Source organism: Pongo abelii, chromosome 7 (assembly GCF_028885655.2).
Source record: "Pongo abelii isolate AG06213 chromosome 7, NHGRI_mPonAbe1-v2.0_pri, whole genome shotgun sequence".
Classification (NCBI taxonomy): domain Eukaryota; kingdom Metazoa; phylum Chordata; class Mammalia; order Primates; family Hominidae; genus Pongo; species Pongo abelii.
The window spans coordinates 19,634,928-19,656,800 of record NC_071992.2 but is presented as its reverse complement, the minus strand read 5'-3'; the positions used below and the strand labels follow the sequence as shown (position 1 = coordinate 19,656,800).

General features: G+C 38.1%; 1 protein-coding gene across 1 annotated transcript; it reads left to right on the top strand.

The window, feature by feature from the left end:
- Positions 1 to 1,087: 1,087 nt before the first annotated feature.
- FGL1 (fibrinogen like 1) lies at positions 1,088 to 21,637 on the top strand (the record flags this gene model as incomplete). The annotated part of the gene is given in 7 exon segments (NM_001133336.1): positions 1,088 to 1,375; positions 3,833 to 4,013; positions 11,428 to 11,587; positions 11,834 to 11,931; positions 17,030 to 17,118; positions 17,299 to 17,486; positions 21,279 to 21,637. Coding segments are annotated over 7 exon segments (939 nt in total). The 3' UTR covers positions 21,439 to 21,637.
- Positions 21,638 to 21,873: the final 236 nt, after the last annotated feature.

The following is a 21,873-nucleotide window of genomic DNA, read 5'->3' as shown; positions in this document are numbered from 1 at the left end:
GCTGCTTTGTCAATTCGCCTACTTCTCTCCTCTCCTCTCCTCTCCTCTCCTCTCCTCTCCTCTCCTCTCCTCTCCTCTCCTCTCTTCTCCTCTCATTTCTTTTCTTTCTAGACAGGGACTCACTCTGTCACCCAGGCTGGAGTGCATTGGCACGATCTCGGCTCACTGCAACCTCCATCTCCTGGGTTCAAGCAATTCTCCTGCCTCAGCCTCCCGAGTAGCTGGGAGTACAGGCGCCCACCACCATGCCCAGCTAATTTTTGTGTTTTTAGTAGAGACAGGTTTTCGCCATGTTGACCAGGCTGGTCTCGAGCTCCTGACCTCGAGTGATCTGCCCACCTTAACCTCCCAAAGTGCTGGGATTACAGGCCTGAGCCACCACACCAGGCCCTCCACATGCTTTTTATCATCTACCACCTTGCTGACATTGCACACTAGCTGTTCTTTCCCTTTCTCTTTGACTTTGTCAATTCGCATCTTTTACACTTTTTCTTCACTCATTTTCTAGTGGGCTTTGTGAGAAGGATAAAATTAAATTCATGTGTTCAATCCAACCAAAAGTCCCCAACTCCTTCTTAACTCTTACCTTCAAAACTATACTTAGCCCATTGTTTTCCAGTGAAAGAGGAAAGTATGTCAGTATAAACAGACTGTAGTTTAAAGCAAGGAAATTACATTTTTCCCTCTGAGAAGGATTTTGCCTCCTGAGGAATAATTCCGTAGAGGCAACAACAGTTATTGGGGTCACCACAAGAATTAAGTGCTAGGGATACCAAAATTATCAAGGTGTGACCTTTGCTTTCAAAAATCTTACTCTAGGCAGTGGCTCACGCCTGTAATCTCAGCACTTTGGGAGGCCAAGGCAGGAGGATCACTCAAGCCCAGGAGTTTGAGACCAGCCTCGCAGCATAGGGAGAAAAAGACGCAAGCTCCGTAAGCAGACAAACCTGTGTGCATATTTTCACTGAGCCACTTCCTTGTTGTGTAACATTAGGTTACTGATTAAAATGCTCCTGTGCCTTTCCACAGCATAACACAAACAGCACATTAGGATCACGAAAAGAACCAGAGTCCTTCCTCTGTTTTTGTGATGAAACAGGTTCAATTCTAGTGAACACTGAGTGTCATTCTGTGTGGTGAGAGGCTGGGAAAGTCTGGGAGAATTTCCTCGGCGACTCTAAGATTAGGGATGGCCTGCGGCTGCATCCGACTTCCTGGAGCTACTTAAGTCTGAACTCTGGTCTCATGAAAAATTCAAGGTTGATACATTTATAAAATTCTTTTTGTTCTTGCAGTTTTTTCAAGGCGAAACATGGCAAAGATGTTTAGTTTCATCCTTGTTACCACCGCTCTGATAATGGGCAGGGAAATTTCGGTAAGCCTATTGTGAAAACTATTGTCATATTTATAATGCCTGCTTTTATCTGAATTTTCTTTCATTTTGCGTTAAACCCTATAGTGACTTGTCATTGAAAAAACTTAACTACGTGGGAAAAGCAAAGAGGCTGGTGGAAATACTGGGCACATAGTAAAGAAGCACTTTAAAGTGCTTTACATTTTTGGGGGTGAGGCCGAGGCGGGTGGATCACAAGGTCAGGAGTTCGAAACCAGCCTGGCCAATATGGTGAAACCCCATCTCTACTAAAAAAAATACAAAAAATTAGCCGGGCGTGAGGGCACACATCTGTAGTCCTAGCTACTCATGAGGCTGAGGCAGGAGAATCCCTTGAACCCAGTAGGCGGAGATTGCAGTGAGCTGAGATCATGCCACTTCACTCCAGCCTGGGTGACAGAGTGAGACTCCATCTCAAAAAAAAAAAGTGCTTTACATTTTTTTAAATAAAAAGTATTCGCAATAAATAAGTAATTTTTTAAAATTCACTGGAGCTATTTGGTTGGAATATTCGAAATTTGAAACTGTCCATAGTAATTAAAATTAACCTTGAGCTTTTCAATATTGAAAAGTGTAAAACTAACCAGATTATTTGAAAATAATTACATCGAACTTGTGTTGTCCTTCATTTGTGAATAAAAAAGACAAAACATTCATTGAAAGTTCTCGGAGAAGGAAAACTCCTAGGTTTTAAATAAGCTTACTAAATATGCATATGCAGTCTCATAAAGATTGGGCGTAGTTGACCTGTGATCTCTTCAGTTACTTTAAAATTGCATAGTGCACTCTGTTTAACAATATCACGACAGATCCCCAACTGTTGTAAAACAACACAGGACCCAGACACCGTAAAATGTTTTTGCTCTTCATTTTTTAGCCCATGTGACTCAAGGTGCTAAGCAAATAACTCTCTCAGAAGGGATAAATCTGAGTGATAGGGAGAGAGTAACAAGAGCAAATAAGAAGCAATCCTAGAGAGGCCTGGTGCAGTAGCTCACGCCTTTAATCCCAGCACTTTGAGGGGCCGAGGTGGGTGGATGGCTTGAGGCCAGGAGTTTGAGACCAGCCTGGGCAAACTGGTAAAACCCCATCTCTACTAAAAATACAAAAATTAGCCAGGTGTTATGACACACAACCTGTATAGTCCCAGCTACTTGCCAGGATGAAGCACAAGAATCACTTGAACCAGAGAGGCAGAGGTTGCAGGGAGCCGAGATTTCACCACTGCACTCCAGCCTGGGCAACAGAGCGAGACTCTGTCGAAAGAAAGAGAGAGAGAGAAGGAATCATCCTAGAAAAATGGCTGGGAGAGGTTCTGTGACTTGGATCTAGGGATGGGAAGAAGGGAAAGAAAGAAAAGAAAGGAAGGAAGGGAGGGAGGGAAGCAGAAAGAAAGGAAAAGAACAAAAGAAAAGAAAAAGAAAAGAGGAGAAAGAAATCATCCTAGAAAAGATGTCTGGGAGAGGTTCTGAGAAAGGAAGGGAAAGGGAAGAGGAAGTGGAAGGGGAAGAGGAAGGGGAAGGGGAAGGAAAAGGGAGAAATCATCCTAGAAAAATGGCTGGGAGAGGTTCCATGACTTGGACCTAGAGATGGGAGGGAGGGGAGATATACTACATATATATATGATATATATATTATATATCTATAATATATATATTATAGATAGACTATATAATAGTCTATCTATAATATTATTATAGACATATAACAATAAATATATTATGTAATTTTATATATTATATAAATATAACATAATATAGACTATAGTATAATAAATATTATATTATATATAAATATATTTAATATATTATATATTATTAAATAATATATAATATTAAATATATATTATATATTATTTAATATATTATATAGGAATATATATTTATAAATAAATTTATATTTAATATATAATATATATTAAATATATATATATTTAAACGTATTTATACCAGACAGCCATTAAAAAACCTCATTTATTATGGAGATTTTACATGCCAACAATACAATTAACTTCTATAAAGCACATTACTGTTTAGAAAACACATAAGCAATGTCATATAGAGATTGAGAGCAGGGTCCTTGAACTGAATTTGAATCCCACCTCTGCTTATCCACTGGTCATCAAGACTGAGCCCTTTCTTACCGCATGGAATTGTTATGAGGATCAAATGAGACAACTATAAAGCTCCTAGCATAGCGATTCCGATTATTTTATATTATTTGATCTTTTGAGTCCAGGAGTTTTCTCATAAGCCATAATTTCCAACTCTTCAAATAGTAGGTAGTATTAGAACTTTTCAAACCACTTTCTGTTTGGAATAATATTCTGAAATGGGAACTGAAGACAAAATGGAATCACTGATTTATCCAAATGTTTAAAAAGTACTTGTTTTCCATGAAAATGAGACGCATACTCATCTCATCTCACCTGTTTTGCAGGCGCTCGAGGACTGTGCCCAGGAGCAGGTGCGGCTCAGAGCCCAGGTGCGCCTGCTTGAGACCCGGGTCAAACAGCAACAGGTCAAGATCAAGCAGCTTTTGCAGGAGAATGAAGTCCAGTTCCTTGATAAAGGAGATGAGAATACTGTCATTGATCTTGGAAGCAAGAGGCAGTATGCAGGTCAGAATGGACTTTTCTTAAGTGTTTCAATAACTTACATTACGCACCCATGTACAATGATGGTGCTAGTTATTTCGGGCTTTTCCTATTTCAGTAACAAGCAATATGAAGCACTGTATCAATTGTAAATGTCTTCTTTCACACTTTACTTTTTTTTTTTTTGAGGCGGAGTCTCGCTCTGTCGCCCAGGCTGGAGTGCAGTGATGCAATTTTGGCTCACTGCAACCTCCCTCTACCGGGTTCACGCCATTCTTCTGCCTCAGTCTCCCGAGTAGCTGGGACTACAGGCACCCGCCACCGGGCCCGGCTAATTTTTTTGTATTTTTAGTAGAGGCGGGGTTTCACCATGTTAGCCAAGATGGTCTCGATCACCTGACCTTGTGATCCGCCCGCCTCGGCCTCCCAAAGTGCTGGGATTACAGGCGTGAGCCACCGCGCTCAGTCTACACTTTACTTTTTTCTATCTCTGCCGGAGCATTTAATGTGAATGCTAAATATCTGAGAATTTATATCATTGAATAAGAAATCAGGACAATAGATTGTTTAAATACTGATGGACACGGCCAAGCGCGGTGGCTCACGCTTGTAATCCCAGCACGTTGGGAGGCCTAGGTGGGCGGATTACAAGGTCAGGAGATCAAGACCAGCCTGGCCAATATGGTGAAACCCCATCTCTACTAAAAATACAAAAATTAGCTGGGCGTGGTGGCAGGTGCCTGTAGTCCCAGCTACCTGGGAGGCTGAGGCAGAAGAATCACTTGGACCCGGGAAGCGCAGGTTGCAGTAAGCCAAGATTGCACCACTGCACTCCAGCCTGGGCAACACAGTAAGACACTGTCTCAAAAAAAAAAAAAAAAAAAAAAAATCAGTGTACACATGGCAGATTACAATTGGGAATTTCTGCATTTGATCTTTGTGTTTGTGTATCTTTCCTTGTTACATGTATGCAGTTTTCCCTTCTGAAATCTTAATGTGCCTTAGGGCGGCAAATAAGGTAAAAAATAAAGGAGCAGAAAAAGGAAAAAGAACCAGAATTACTAAGGAAAATAAAAGAGTAGTTTTTTATATGTATATTTTATGATTTCATAATGTCCCTTTCGATAGGTATTTCTCCCCAGAAACTAAATGATTTTAAACTGGCGACACATTACACACATTGCTGCACAAATCATTATTCTCTATGGAAAACTGTTCACTTGAATTCCTCCAGAAGTAAAAGGTATCTTTTAGAGTAAACAATGATTGTCAGAAACAAAAAGAATGCTAGCGAGAGCACTTTGTCCATATGTCTACTCTAGCACTACCATGCTACATTGTAATTTCTGTTTATGAGTCTATTGTGGTCAATTAACTGGGCACTTTGTAAGGTGTAGAATGATATTTAATGTACTTTTATCTCCCTGTTGGCTATTAGAGTGCCTGGAACATAGTAGATCCTCATATTCAGGAATGAAAGGAAGGTAGTTCATAGGGAGAGGAATAGCAAGACAAGCAAATATAAATTGGGAAACCTATTTGACTAGAATTGAAGGACTGTAGAGGTCAAAGAGATGCCAATCTTATGGGAATAGAAACATGTTTATTTTGTGCTTCTAAACATACAAGTGTAGGATATAGGAGTTGTGAGAGCCTATGCTTCAATAAAATGCTTCAGGGCACCTGGCTAGCTCAGACGGCAGCGCATGAGACTCTTAAAATGCTCCCTTTTTTTCTACCAAGATCCTTATCTCCCTCTGCTCAGACTCCTCACTCTGGGCTCCTGCTTCTCTTTGGGCCAGCATCTTGATCCAATTGCCCTCCCTCTGGCCCTTAGAGATCAGAAAGAGGCCAGAGCCAGTGGTCTGCAGTAGTGGGGATGGCTATAGCGTGAAAATGGCCAGTGCCTCCGGAGCCAAGAGGAACCAGGGACAGTTTGGGTAAAAATGGGCTTGGGAAGCAAACGGACTATCACTTAAGGGATGAGCACACAGATAAGTGATCCCAAAAATACATACAAAGCTGATCTCAAGGGCAAGGAACTGGTAGATGCAAGTGGAGCACCATTATTCCAAATTTCAAACCAAGCCCAAGACTTGGGGTTTCTATTCGAACACATTCTGAGCAGGTTATTGACACAGACTCAAGGGTCAATCATGGCAGGAGGCAGCTAATCAGATGTTTGTTCCCAGGCCTCTACAACCAGTCATGGGAAGACTGAGGCTTAAGTGCTGTATTAGTCCGTTCTCATACTGCTATAATGAAATGACTGAGGCTGGGTCATTTATAAAGAAAAGAGGTTTAATTGGCTCAGGGTTCTGCAGGCTGTAAAGGAAGCATAGCAGCATCTGCTTCTGCGGAGGCCTCAGGGAACTTACAATCACGGCAGATGGCAAAGCAGAAGCAGGCACATCTCACATGGTGGGAACAGGAGAAAGGGAGGGAGGAGGTGCGACACTCCTTTAAACAACCAGATCTCATGAGAACTCACCACTCACTGTACAGTACCAAGGGGGATGGTGCTAAAACATTCATGAGAACTCCACCCCCATGAGCTAATTGCGTCCCACCAGGCCCTCCCTCCAACACTGGGAACTACAACTCCACATGAGATTTGGTGGGGACACACATCCAAATCATATCAAGAGCTGAAAATCCAGTCCTTGTGTTGACACTGCTGGGGAGCAGACTTTGGGAAGCAAGGGGTCACCAAGGAATAGGGCAAGAAATCAGTTACTTGGAAATTACAGTGCCAAGGTCAGAGCAGAATTAACTGTACAAGCAGGAGTTAGAACAGTCATATAGAGATGGTTCAGAAAAAACATTATAATTATTATAATTACAAGACTGTTATAATAATAAGACAGATGATAGGAATTCTACATGACTGTTTTTTGATATAAAAGCCAAAAAAATGAGAATTCAGTAGATTAAAACAATATTCTTCATACATTAAGTACAAGTATGAAGGAGAAAAAGGGGAAATAAAATATAAAATATAAACACAGTTCAATTGTTCTTTATATTTTAGCATATAGGCAAATAGTACTAGAGAGGCTACTAAGAACAGACACTCAGTAAATAAAATATATAACATAAAAATTCCAATAAAGTATAGTTTTTTTATATATATATAATATGGTATAAAATATATAAGAACTTGTTCACATCAAAGTTTATGTTTTTGGTGTCCTTAAATTTAAAACAATTAAATATTCATACATATAATCTGTAGAAATATAAATTTTTTCTTCTTATTTACAAGTTACTTTATTATACTAAATGAGTTATTTTCTGAATTCTAATTTATCTGATGGTAGAAAACACCCAATTACATACAACCTAGCAATTTGTGCAAACAATGCACAAGGCACATGATTTTCTACAGCATGCTATTAAGCTGTATCTTTTTTTAAAAGCATTTGGCTGCTAGTGAATTATGAATTAAAAGGTTACTGTATCAAATTCATATTAACTGGTGGCAATAACAAAAATCTGGCATCACCACCGCTATTCAGTTGACAAGACCACTGGCTCCACCATCTCCCCTTCTTCAGGAGCCCCCAGTCTGCATGTGAGTGTCTTGAGGCAGGATACAAAGTGGCCTAATGTGTTGACTCTGGAGTTTGATTTCAAAGTCCAGCTGCCCATCTTGCTAGCTGTGGCCTTTGGGGACATTATATAACCTCTATGTGTCCCATATTCCCCATCTGAAGAATGAGAATAAGAATGCTGTGTATTTGTTGTAAGGATTAAAATATATTCAAATTAGTGAATATATTTTGGCCAGGTGCCATGAATCATGCCTGTAATCCCTGCACTTTGGGAGGCTGAGGTGGGAGGAACACTTGAGGCCAGGATTTCAAGAACAGCCTGGGCAACATAGTGAGACTCTAACACTACAAAAAAAAAAAAAAAATTGCCAGGCTTGGTGGTGCACGCATGCAGGCCCAGCTACTCAGGAGGCTGAGGCAGGAGGATTGCAGAAGTTTGGGGCTGCAGTGAGCTGATTTTGCCACTGCACTACAGCCTGCCTGGGTAACAGAGTGAGACCTGTCTCAAATAAATAAATAAACAAAATAAAATGAGTTAATATATTTAACACTGTAGAGCAAAAGAAGTACTCAATGAATGCCAGCTATCTATGGACATTATTATATCCTTGTTTTCAAGGGAGAGAGCCTACTCACTCTACCCTACAAGAGTATCGCATTCTCTCAATATTAATTTAATTGCACATTTAAAAATAACAAAGAGAGCATAATTGAATTGTTTGAAACACAAAGGATAAATGCTTGAGGGGATGGACACCTCATTTTCCATGATGTGATTATTATGCATTGCATGCCTGTATCAAAATATCACATGTACCCCAACAAATACATACACCTACTATGTACCCACGTTCCTTTATCCTTTTTTTTTTTTCCTTATGTTGCCTGGGGGTGAAGATGGCGGTAGCAGGGCCAGTTATGGCATATCCCAGCATGCTCCGGGGAGTGGCAGCTGACCTCTGTTGCTGACCTCTTTTTGTGTTTAGAATGTGAGGTACTTTGTGCCTTTGGTTCTCAGCCTTGAGCCTCAGCCACCATCCTGAGACAAGAGGAAAAAGCCCATTTGGCAGGCCGTCATGTCACTTTATGAGCTTAAACATTCAGCCTTCCAACATGGCTTGCTTTCTGCATGATCAGAGAAAGGAGGCACATCACCCAGTTTAATACAGTGTTTGTCAAAACAGAAGGCAGGACGCCTTGGCCTCACTCTAGTATTGTGTAAATATTCAAAATTCTTTTTCTTTAAAAAAAAAAACTCCCATGAACACAAAGCTCTTTAACCTTGCCTTTCTTCTACCTATTCTCCAGGGAGTTAAATGGGTCAGAACATTTTGAAAATCATCATTTTAAATATCAAGCTTATATTTTAAATTCTACATTTTTCATACTTTCTGCTGTTAATGGTTTAAGTGTCATTTCCCAAAGCAGGTTTCTTAACTTGTTAGCTATAAGCAAGTTGACCTACTGGTGCTTTTTTGCTTTTTTAATGTTTATTTATTTGTTGGGGGTTTTGTTGTTGTGTTACTGTTTATTTCAGTTAAAAGCTTTTCTTAAGTTGTGTTTGGCATTTTCTTCTGGGGAGAAGGAAAATTTCAAAAACAAGACCAAAAAAATAACAAACTCGCAGTTAGCATAAAATAATAACAAGCAGAGAAGGTTGGCTGAAACCTCTATATTCACTAAGTTTTCCGGAGGCAAATGTTATAGCTAATCACTTCCATATTTGCCTGGAAAATACTTTGATCCTTATGAGTCTTTAGTATTCAACTCTTTGGTAGGAAATTAAATGTAAGCAAAATCTTCTTTCCAAATAGGGCTAAAATCTGCTTACTTTAATAAAAGTGTTGTACTATATACTTGACTACAAGATGTAAACTTTATAACAACATTGAACTAATTTTAGGTAATCATTTTCTCATTGTTTTGCTTCTTGTTTAATTGCCAAAACAAGATCCTTTTTATAATTTAGCATGTATTTGAACACTTGTGCTTCTGAATCTTGAAAATAAATATATGAATAAAGCCTAAATCACTACAAAGGTAAATATCTCACCAAAGCAGGGGTATATGGTTGGTCCCAACCATGTGAAGGCTTTATAAAACAACTAAGGTTCTTTGTTTTCTTTTCTCTTCTGATGTCTGTGGCCTATTCAACCTACTTAATGTGCAATGTATTTTATCTGTAACAAAACAAGAGAGTTATAAATTTGGCAATTTAGTATCAAAACAATGAACATTCGTTTTTAAATCTTTAAACATCTTTAAAATATGCTACAAGAATGGAATTATCCAATCAGAAAAAATTTTTTTAATAAGGAAATTAACAAAGCGATAAGGGTAAAAGTGAAAGCTGATGATGTTATAGTATTTTTATTCAAATGTTTGTAGATGGCTCTTCTTGAGACTATCTGTTTATAGTGACCACTACTTCAATCATCCTAAAACCTAGCTTTCTATGCATCTGAACAATAGAGAGGTCCCCATTTGCCACATTCTCTAAGTCTGTACGGATCAACCTAGGTGAGACCCAATGGGTATTAATTTACATCACCCTCAAGTGGCTTAAGAAACAGACAACACCTTTTGGCAGGGTGTGGTGGCTCACACCTCTCATCCTTTCACTTTGGAGGCGGAGGTGGGTGGATTGCCTGACCTCAGGAGTTTGAGACCAGCCTGGCCAAAATGGCAAAATCCCGTCTCTACTAAAAATACAAAAAAATTAGCCAGGTGTGGAGGTGCATGGCTGTAATCCCAGCTACTCAGGAGGCTGAGGCAGGAGAATAGCTTGAACCCGGGAGGCGGAGGTTGTAGTGAGCCGAAATCGCACCATTGCACTCCAGCCTGGGTGAAAGAGCAAGACTCTGTCTCAAAGGAAAAAAAAAAAGAAAGAAAGAAAGAAACAGATATTACTTTTTGGTGACAAAGGGGTAGCTATGTTTGCTTCAGTGTTCAAAGAAATACCACAGCAAAAAAGAATTAAGGGATGAAAAGAATAGCAGAAGCTTGCAGTTTTTAGCAAAAACATCTAAGAATGTATGGACTTTTAGAAACTTCGGTGGGTTAGTAAAAAATCTAATAAGGCTAAGAGGTTATAAGATTTTGACAAGATTATGGGTGCAGCACACCAACATGGCACATGTATACATATGTAACAAACCTGCACGTTGTGCACATGTACCCTAGAACTTAAAGTATAATGATAAAAAAAGATTTTGACAAGATTACTATTTTGGGTTCATTTTCAGATGTCCAGAATGATTTATCATGCTCTAAGTCAAGATAACCTGTAGTAACTTAGTGGTTTGGTGTTAACATTTCTGCTTTCATTTTTAGCTTCATGGGTGAGATAAATTTTACTATTCCGTCTGATAAAACTGTAAGTTCCACCTAAATATACTGTTATTAATAGACTACATGTAACTTGTTTTTTTAAGATTGTTTTCTACAAAACTGAGAAATTAGAAACTAAGCCAGGCGTGGTAGCTCACACCTGTAATCCCAGCACTTTGGGAGTCTGTGGTGGGAGGATAGGATTGTTTGAAGCCAGGAGTTCGAGACCAACCTGGGCAATATAGTGACATGCCCCCCATCTCTTAAAAAAAAAAAAGTAAAAGAAAAAGGAAGAAACAAAAAACTAGATTCTTATTTCACTCCCTTTTTTCCTCCATGATTATATGAAGGATTCAGGTGGCAAATATTAGCAAAGTAAATAAAACTTTCCTAATATCCACTGGAAGATGTACAAGATGCAATTTTAAAAAGCTGATTTCTATACCATGTGTTATCTGTCTCCAGTGATATTGAATAGTCTCATTCAGAGGCTCCCTAAGGGCGGGGAGAAAAAGACACATAATGAATGTTACATTACCTTGTTTTGAAAACAGATTGTTCAGAGATTTTCAATGATGGGTATAAGCTCAGTGGATTTTACAAAATCAAACCTCTCCAGAGCCCAGCAGAATTTTCTGTTTATTGTGACATGTCCGATGGAGGAGGATGGACTGTGATTCAGAGACGATCTGATGGCAGTGAGGACTTTAACAGGTGTGCTAATTATGATGTAAGACTTTATTTGTAGTAGCAAATGTGAGATTTCTAAGTCAAATATTTTGATCATATCCTGAAGTCTATTAATTAGACAGAACTTCATTCTCTTTAAATAAGAATACTGAAAATGAATTAACTAATCAAGAAAATATTGGAGGTGGTGGTAGCAGGGGGTGGGTGGTGGTCACTTTGGTACCACAAATGGCGTTTGCTCAAATCAGCTTCCACATTACATTTTTTTAGAGGATGGAAAGACTATGAAAATGGCTTTGGAAATTTTGTCCAAAAACATGGTGAATATTGGCTGGGCAATAAAAATCTGCATTTCTTGACCACTCAAGGTAAGGTTTGAATGATGTCAAATTTATTTCAAATACAATAAAAACAACACTAGAATATTGTTTTACCAAATTATAGGCAATGGAACTAATTCAATAATTGCTATGATTTGCAGATGGTAGTGATAACTTTTGGGCAATAATCCCAAATGTAAAATGTGGCTGCCTAAACTTAGAAACAGAAAAAAAAGCTAGAATTGGGTTGGGGGGAATTGTTTTCTCATATATATGTATGAGAAATATCTATCTATCTATATATTTATAGATAGATATATATTCTATATATAGTGTACATATAGCTATATATAGATATATAGAATATATGTCACCATATATATCTATAGATAAATATAGAATATATGTCACCATATATATCTATAGATAAATATAGAATATATGTCACCATATATATCTATAGATAAATATAGAATATATATATATTCTACTTCTGAAAAGGATATATAATGTCATAATTATTCCTTTTTGATACCTTGAGTTCCTGAAGATTGTATATACTGTATCAGTTACCTAATGTCACAATAATAACGTGTAACAATCCTCTTCCGAAGCTAGTGGCGTAAAATCAACAACCATTTATTACTTCTCAAAAATCTGCAGGTTGGCTGGGTGATTTTGCTGATCCGGGCTGGGCTCTGCTGATCATGGCTGGGCTTGCTTATGAGTCTGCCATCAACTTCCTCATTGAAGTTGCTGCTCTGGGATGGAAGGATTCAACCTGGCTCCATAGGGTCTCTCATCTTCCAGCTAGCTAGCCTGGACTTGTTTTTGTAGCACAGGCAGGGTTCCAGAAAAAAGAGTGGATGTATATAAGTCTCTTGAGATCTAGGCTCAGAACTGGCAGGGAGTCATTTTTCTTTTATTGGTGAAAGCAAATCACAGGAGCAGCTCAGACTTTTTTTTAAAAAGGAAATAAACAATAGGAGGAGTTATGAAGACATATTATGAGAGAGAGATGAACAATTGGGGAATTGGCGCTATTTTTCCAATAAAATACTATAATATATGAAATGTCCATGTTTCCACATACCTCTCACCTTTTATGCTGAAATTTTTTCAAAGATGCAACCAATTTGAAAGAACTTTCAACCTACCACCTGTATCCTACATTAACATTTTACCTTGCTTGTTTTTGTTACGTATCTATCTGTTTGCCCACTACTCAATCCATCCATCAATCCATCTTTTCTGTATATATATTTCAAAGTAAATAGCAGACATCTGGACAAGTCTCCCTATATACTTTTAAATTCTTATCTTTAGAGTTTAATATTTGTCTAAGATATCATTGTTTTGATAATGACTTTTCCAAGCTTCTATCTCCCATGTTCTTTTGCTCCAATTCATTGTCTTCCCTACCTCTGTTGTAGTCTGAGATTATCATCAGTCCCACTCAAGTCTGATCCTGAATCCTTCATAAAAGGCAACTGTAATGCCCAACAAAGCAGGCTAAGTTACACTGCAATTGCATTAAAAATAAACAACTGGGCATGGTGGCTCATGCCTGTAATCCCAGCACTTTGGGAGGCTGAGGCGGGTGGACCCCTCGGGGCCAGGAGTTTGAGACCAGCCTGGCCAGCATGGTGAAACCCCATCTCTACTAAAAATACAAAAATTAGCTAGGCATGGTGGCACACCCCTGTAATCCCAGCCACTTGGGAGGCTGAGGCAGGAGAATCGCTTGAACCCAAGAGGCGGAGGTTGCAGTGAGCCAAGATTGCACCAATGCACTCCAGTCTGGGTGACAGAGCGAGACTCTGTCTCAAATAATAATATAATAGTAATAATAATAATTAATTAAGATAAAACAAAAGTTCATTTGTTCCATCCAAGTTCTGGAAAGCTATTGGTGTTTCTATATTTATAGTAGTAGGCTTATGGTTATAAACTTCTTTGCGACACTAGAATAATAAACATTAGACAGGATGAGTAATCCTAGAAAGCTTATACTTTCTTTATATGTCCTTCTTATGATCAGTGCTCTCTAAATTTATATAAGGCTTCCTTTCCTTCAACATATCTATTATTCTAGTTTTAAGTGTTTTATGCCAGATATATAAAATTTGCCATACCAACTTCTGTTTCATTTGCACATTGATATTTATCTGGTTTCTCATTTAAACTATGAAAACCCCAGAGCAGTAACCCTTGGCTTTTTCTAAATATATGAAATTCAAACATATCATTTTTTAAGTTATTATGATGTACGTATTTGCCCAGAGGAACTCTGCCAACAAACCTCTTCCTTTTCATATTTCAACTTGGTGCTCAGGCTGGCTAATCTCGTGGCAGAAAAAATGTATTTTTCACTTCCTGGGCCCCCAACCACGTATCCCATCAATCCAGACAATAGGCAGTGCTTTTGTCTCTGCATTCTTTAATTATGAGAGCATTACGGCTAATGAATTACCTCTGAGAATAGCTTTATCCCCACTACATAAATCTCAACTAGAAGTAGTGGCAATAAAATTGATTTAGAAATGGTAAATGTAACTTGTTTATTTATTGAACAAAGAGACATTTAAATGTTAGCCAAAAAATTGAGACATTATGTCTCTTCTATAACAGAATTTTTTTTTTTTTTTTTTTTTTTTTTTTGAGACAGATTCTTGCTCTGTTGCCCAAGCTGGAGTGCAGTGGCACAGCCTTGGCTCACTGCAACCCCTGCCTCTTGGCTCAAGCAAGTCTCATGCCTCAGCCTCCTGAGTAGCTGGGATTATAGGCGTATACCACCACACCCAGCTAATTTTTGTATTTTTAGTAGAGACGGTGGTCTCACCATGCTGACCAGGATGGTCTCAAACTCCTGGCTTCAAGTGATCTGCCTGCCTCAGCCTCCCAAAGTGCTTGAATTACAGGTGTGAACCACCGCATCTGGTCTGTAATAGAATATTTTTAAAGACAGTCGACTTAGCCTGCCTTGCTGCTCTTATACACTCTACAGTCTTGTCTCCTGTGACCTTTACTACCTTGAAAGAGCTCCCTGGGGGAAGGAAATTGTGGTGCTAAATCAACAAGCCCAAGAGAGGCCCAAATCCCCTCTTAAAGGGACTCCAGTCATGAGGAATCCAGCATTCCCTGCCCCAACAGCCTTGAGTTTGTTTATAGGACTCCTTCAGGCTGTTCTCTTGTCTGTCCTCTTCTGCTGCTGGTGTGTGCCCCCTTAAGCTTGAGGGGAGGCTAAAAAATGGCTTTTTTTTTTTTTGAGACAATCTCACTTTGTCGCCAGGCTGGAGTACAGTGGTGTGATCTCGGCTCACTGCAACCTCCACCTCCCGGATTCAAGCAATTCTCCTGCCTCAGCCTCCTGAGTAGCTGGGATTACAGGCATGCACCATGCCCAGCTAATTTTTGTATTTTTAGTAGAGACAGGGTTTCACCATGTTGGCCAGGATGGTCTTGATCTCCTGACCTTGTTATCCACCCACCTTGGGTGTGAATAGAACTTGGATATGTAGCCTGGGATGTCCACAAGTGGATCCAAAGCCCCTTGCTATAAGTGATGGAGATGGGGATGGAAAGAGAGAAGAGGCCAACCATAGATGGGGCCTAGGTGATAGGACTACTGAGGGACTCTCTTTCCCAGTGCCTCCATGGTCTGGCTTGAAACTCCAAGGAAAGTGAGGCTGTAAATTCTAACCTGACCTTACAGGTCATTGTTCTATCTTATTTATCAAAGTAGGAGGATAGAACAAATGTGATCTAATAATTTGATTTATAACCTTTGGTGCCCCTGACAAGAGTTCTGTTTCTGAAAAAGGAATAGTCTTTGTTATTTCCAAACAATGGAAAAAAAAGATTACTTGAAGGTAGCAACTATTTTAATCATTTTAAAAACATAATGCTCTTTTATCACCTAGAATTTTTACAGTCATTAAAGTATATCTTTAATGTTTAGAGACTTTTTGTCATCATGTATCATGCTTTAGCATATATAAAAGATAATATATACCCAATACATTGTATTCTTTTTTTTTTTTTGAGACGGAATCTCGCTCTGTCGCCCAGGGTGGAGTGCAGTGGAGCAATCTCAGCTCACTGCAAGCTCTGCTTCCCGGGTTCACGCCATTCTCCTGCCTCAGGCTCCCAAGTAGCTGGGACTACAGGTGCCCGCCACCATGCCTGGCTAATTTTTTGTATTTTTTAGTAGAGACGGGGTTTCACAGTGTTAGCCAGGATGGTCTCAATCTCCTGACCTCATGATATGCCCGCCTCGGCCTCCCAAAGTGCTGGGATTACAGGCGTGAGCCACCGCCCCGGCTCCATTGTATTCTTAAAATGCTTTTACGTTTAGATATCATCTCTTCAGAAATACCTTTTTACTCAGAGTCATTGATGTTAGTGTATTTTCCAGTAATTATCATCATCTCTGCCATTGAGAATGTTGGTGTTACAGCATTTGTCAAGAATATTTCCTTGTTGTCTCTGAAATTCTCTTCCAATGACATCCACTCTACAAACTTTGATGCTAACAGTCTCTTGATCTTATGAGCCGGTATCAAAGGAAGGTTTTCGGATAACAATTAGGATTCATATTTCTTCCTCAATTATTCTTAAAGGGTTTGCTGGCTGATCTTTTATGCTATCAGAAAATAACCAAGTTCAGGCATACGCAGGCAATGGCAACTACATTTTACAAATCTAGTGGCTCAGCCACTAGAGATTACACAATGTCATTAATAGTCACCATTTACATTCAAGATCAACATTCTTATTGAAATCAAGAAAAAGAGGACAAACTATTAAACGTAAAAACGTCGATCCTTTCGTTGTTAGATTGCTTTAAGTAATCACTTATTTTTTCTGTTGTTCATTATTAAGTGAATTGCACTAGGTTTTACCTCTGAGAGATCTAGTAGACATTTTTTAAATTTAATATTGTATGCATCTTTTTTTAAAATAAATTACACGATAAAATGTTCATGTTATAAATACAAAGGAGTCACTGTTTAATCTTTGAAAACTGATTCTTGGCCAAAGGAAATGGTAAAAGTAAAATAGAGCTGGGAATTATTTTTAAACCGCAGTAGTCGGTGTCATGTCACACATTTTTAAAAATTATAATCGCTTGTTTCTTTTTTAGAAGACTACACTTTAAAAATCGACCTTGCAGATTTTGAAAAAAATAGCCGTTACGCACAATATAAGAATTTCAAAGTTGGAGATGAAAAGGTACTACAATTTTCTAATAAGTAAAACCGTGAATAAATGCTTAAAATGTGCAATATAACCCTGGAGTCAGTGGAAATAAAAATATACAATAGAACCTGTTCTTTTGTTTATGAAATAAACTTGATTTTAAAATGGTCGCAGAGGAACTCCACTGACAGCAGAAATGCTCTTTTTCTTTAGAATTTCTACCAGTTGAATATTGGGGAATATTCTGGAACAGCTGGAGATTCCCTTGCGGGGAATTTTCATCCTGAGGTGCAGTGGTGGGCTAGTCACCAAAGAATGAAATTCAGCACGTGGGACAGAGATCATGACAACTATGAAGGGAACTGCGCGGAAGAAGATCAGTCTGGCTGGTGGTTTAACAGGTTTGATGTCTTACGAGCATAGTCGTAATGGAGTTGATGATATCTCACTGATAGGCATTAATTAGCAATATAATATGTATGGTAATGTTAGTCTTTATTTATAATATTAGTATTATTAAGTAATCATTCTCATTAGAATTCTTCAGCAATGAAGTAGTTTTGAGGATTTGTTCATTGTGTACATTAGTAAAGTTTAAATGTCATAGAAATAAATTATTACTTTTACAAAGATCATTTGCAAACTGAATTATGGATGAGTTATAAATAGAAGGCCACAAATTCACACAAAGAAAGAGAGAGCATATATATATATATGGAGACTATCTGGCATCCTAATAACCAACTAGTTCTTCACCTGACCATATCACACAAAAGAGCCACTGTTATTGCTGTAATGTTTCTGTATAGTACTACTTTTCAATCACTATGGATTTCATTAATTCATTGAGTCTAAGCCTCTCCCAATACAGAAATTTCCTTTACAATAATCCTGAAACCTAATTCTACTCTCTGACTGAATAATTCATGTTACTTTATCAGCAAATTCATTCCATTTTTGATTGTACATAGTTGCTTTTTTTTTTTACTGATACAAAATATTTTATATATTGCTGGGATTCACGGGCTAATTTTTGTATTTTTGGTAGAGATGGAGTTTTGCCATGTTGCCCAGGCAGGTCTCGAACTCCTGGCCTCATGTGATCCACCTACCTCGGCCTCCCAAAGTGTTGGGCGTGAGCCACCACACCCGGCCGAATTCATAAGTTTTAAATTGCATGTCATTCTGAACAGAGATTCACACCATTGGTTTCTTTCTACCCAGGAGGTGGGTCTCCCCTTTGTCTGGTGTATCCACACTGAAAGCCCTCCCTGCCCCAAGACCCTTAGTAGAAGTCTGAGTTATCAGATCCAGTGTTGCAGTTTCATAGTGCTTGTGTTCGAATCACGCTTATTTGATTTAATAATGGTCCCGAAGCACAAGAGCTGTAATGCTGACATATTGTTATATAATCATAATCTTTTATTATTAGTTGTTGTTAATCTGTTACTGTGCCTAATTTATAAATTAACTTTATCATAGACATGTATATTATAGGAAAAAACAGAGAACTACTATAGATGGTTTTTCTCCTTCCTACACCCAAAAGATGTTTCCCCCTAGCGTTCTGAAATTTTACGGTGACATACACTGTTATGGTCTTCTTTTTGTTTACTACAGTGGGTACTCAGTGGTTCTTTTCAATCTATATCATGTCCTTCAGTTTGGTAAATTTTATTTTCTTTATCTGCTCATTACTCACTTCGTAGCTGTTTCGGTTATCATACTGAAAAAGCATAGTATCAATATATACAATTTGGTATTATCTGTAGTTTCAGGCATCCACTAGGGGTCTTGGAACGTATCCCCTGCAGATAAGGGAGTACTACTGCTGTTGTAAAAATAGTTATTTTTTCTATATTTTGCTTTTTTAAAAAAATATTTGAGTCCATTTAATATTTGATCATTTATAAAGGAACTGGAGTATTTCCAGCAGTGTGAAGGAGAGAAACAAATTTCTCTCTCCTGCTTTGCAAATTGAAGGTGATGATGGTCTTTTCCTTAGTGGTTTTCCTGTTATTTTAAAAACCATCTTCTTCACCTGTTCCTACTCCTCCTTTCTTTCCCCCTTGTTCTTCTAAGTCAGCATGACATAAAACTTACATGTAATTCATGAAGTTTGCAAGCATCACCAATGTTTGATTTTGAAAAGAATTCCATATACAGAAATAATTACTAATAGTATCCTGAGATCAAAACCATGTGCTTTATCCAGCTGACTGGCTTCTAAGGCATCTGAATGAAAACTACCATACATATTAATGTGGGCAAAGGAATGATTTACCTGACTTTAAAGATATGGGTTCAGGGAGAACAAAGAAAGGCAATTCATTAGCTGGAGCCAGCCACAGAGCCCACGTTATCCTTGGAATCAAAGGAGTTGATAAGGCTGCGAAATTGGAAAATCAGTAGGCATTAAGGGAGAGAAAGTAGATTGTTCTAGAAACTTGGTGCTACTTCTACCATACCTATTATTAGTGAGTTTGACTATCATCTTTTCTTTCTTTTTACTCTTGCTTTTTTTCTGTCCCATAGTTCTTCTAATTTACATGAAATGTTGGCACTTCATAAATATTACCCACCTATAAGATGTTCTTTTTCTACACAGCAAACCAATCACTGTGTGTTGCTGTCTTTTCTTTGTTAGTGCAGTATTTCATGTGAGTGCTCACAGCCACTTCTTCACCAAGGAAGCCCCAATTATCCCCCAACCTAGTTTCAAATCCAGGCTGTTCTAAAAACTAAAAAATGCTAGAAAACTGGTCTCAGAATAGCGAAGGTTTCTTATATTCATCACAGAGTGAGTTTCCTAATGGGATTCAAATTGTAGACCAAATATAAAAATATAGTTAGCAGACGTCTCTAGATAGACAAATATATGCCAAAATATATATTCTGGAGACTCAATTTACAGTATTTTCTTTTTTAACATTACTTTCCATGCTGTTTTAAAAACACAGTAGGCTTTGACATTTGCAGACTTGACATACGTATTTTCAATTAATTACATCCATTTAAGTTAGGAGGACTTCGAGAACGCTCAGTAGGAGTGAATCATTAAGCTGATAAGTGATTCAAGCCAGCCACTCAGACTTTGTGGGCAGACTATGTGCCTTTTTGATTCAATAATTTGGGTTTTTCCATAGATGTTCAGAACTACCTCTTGTAAATGTTCTCCTTCTATCCTAATTCTGACATATTTTCATTAATTGTATCAATAAAGAAGTATATGGTAATTAATTTCATAACAACACACATAAACTTATTACATACTCTTACATGTAAATTATACATATCAAGGACAAAATTTATAGACTCCAAAGGAGGAAAGAAACATTTTTATATTGTCAATAACCTAACCAGCTTATCTAGATTAGTGCAATATATGTAAAAAATTAGCAACTGGGAAAAAATGATTATTGGTTGATGGGTGGCAAAACTTTAAATAGTGGTTTAAGTTTGTTTGCTTACCCTCGAGATTAAAATAATTGATACGCTAGCAATTTAAAGAAGGGGAGATAGGGAGTTTGAATTATGAAAGCTAAGTCTTAGCAGCAGAGGAACGAACGCGTGAGTGCAAATTATCCAGGAAAGCCAGTAGTAGAGCACTTTGCCCACGCCTTGCTTTGCTGACACTCACCTTAGCTCTTGTTAAGTATGAAATTAACACCGTTCTGAGTCAGGAGGTTGTAAGGCTGGAGGTTACAAGGATGCGTTTTTGTTTGCTTCTTTTAATTTCTTGCTTAAAGGCAATCGAAAATTGAAATGCTTATTTTTCAATGCACTGTGAGTGGCCTGGGTTGTATTTTCAGATTTGTTACGGCAGTAAAACTCACCAGTTTAAAATACCCATCTCTGACGCCGGGCGCGGTGGCTCCCACCTGTTATTCCAGCATTTTGGAAGGCTGAGGCAGCAGGATTGCTTGAGCTCAGGAGTTTGAGACCAGCCAGGGCTACATAGCGAGACCCTGTCTCTATTATTTAAAAAAATTAAAAAATAAAAAATAAAACACAATAGCCATCTGTTGTAGAAATTTCTCAGCTTTTGGAAACTAGTAAATATTTACTTGTCTGAAAAATGGCAGAATTCATAGTTCAAAAATTTTGAGTATTTGTAGCAAAATAAAAGGGATTCTGAACAATATTTTTCTAGTCTGATTGTTGTTTTCTTTTTTTTTTCCCCCTTCCACTAGGTGTCACTCTGCAAACCTGAATGGTGTATACCACAGCGGCCCCTACACGGCTAAAACAGACAATGGGATTGTCTGGTACACCTGGCATGGGTGGTGGTATTCTCTGAAATCTGTGGTTATGAAAATTAGGCCAAATGATTTTATTCCAAATGTAATTTAATTGTTGCTATTGGGCTTTCGTTTCTGCAATTCAGCTTTGTTTAAAGTGATTTGAAAAATACTCATTCTGAACATATCCATGCGCAATCATGACAACTGTTGTATCGCTTTTCATTCTTCTCACTTGCCTTTGTTACTTAATGTACTTTCAGTACAGCAGATATGCAATATTAACCAAATAAATATAGATTGTGTTAATATTTATTGAATCCCTGTGTGCGAAGGGCTCTGATAAGAGCTTATGTCAGACAAAACATAAAAAGCATGGATTATATACCATGACTTAGGAGATACAAGCATAAATGCATAATAAATTATGAATGCAATTGGAAAAACACATGACAAAATCCAGCAAATAATGGATTGCCGAATCAACTGCAGAGACAATAAATATTATGAGTTGGAATTTGAACTCAGGTTTTGGATTATAGAGTGG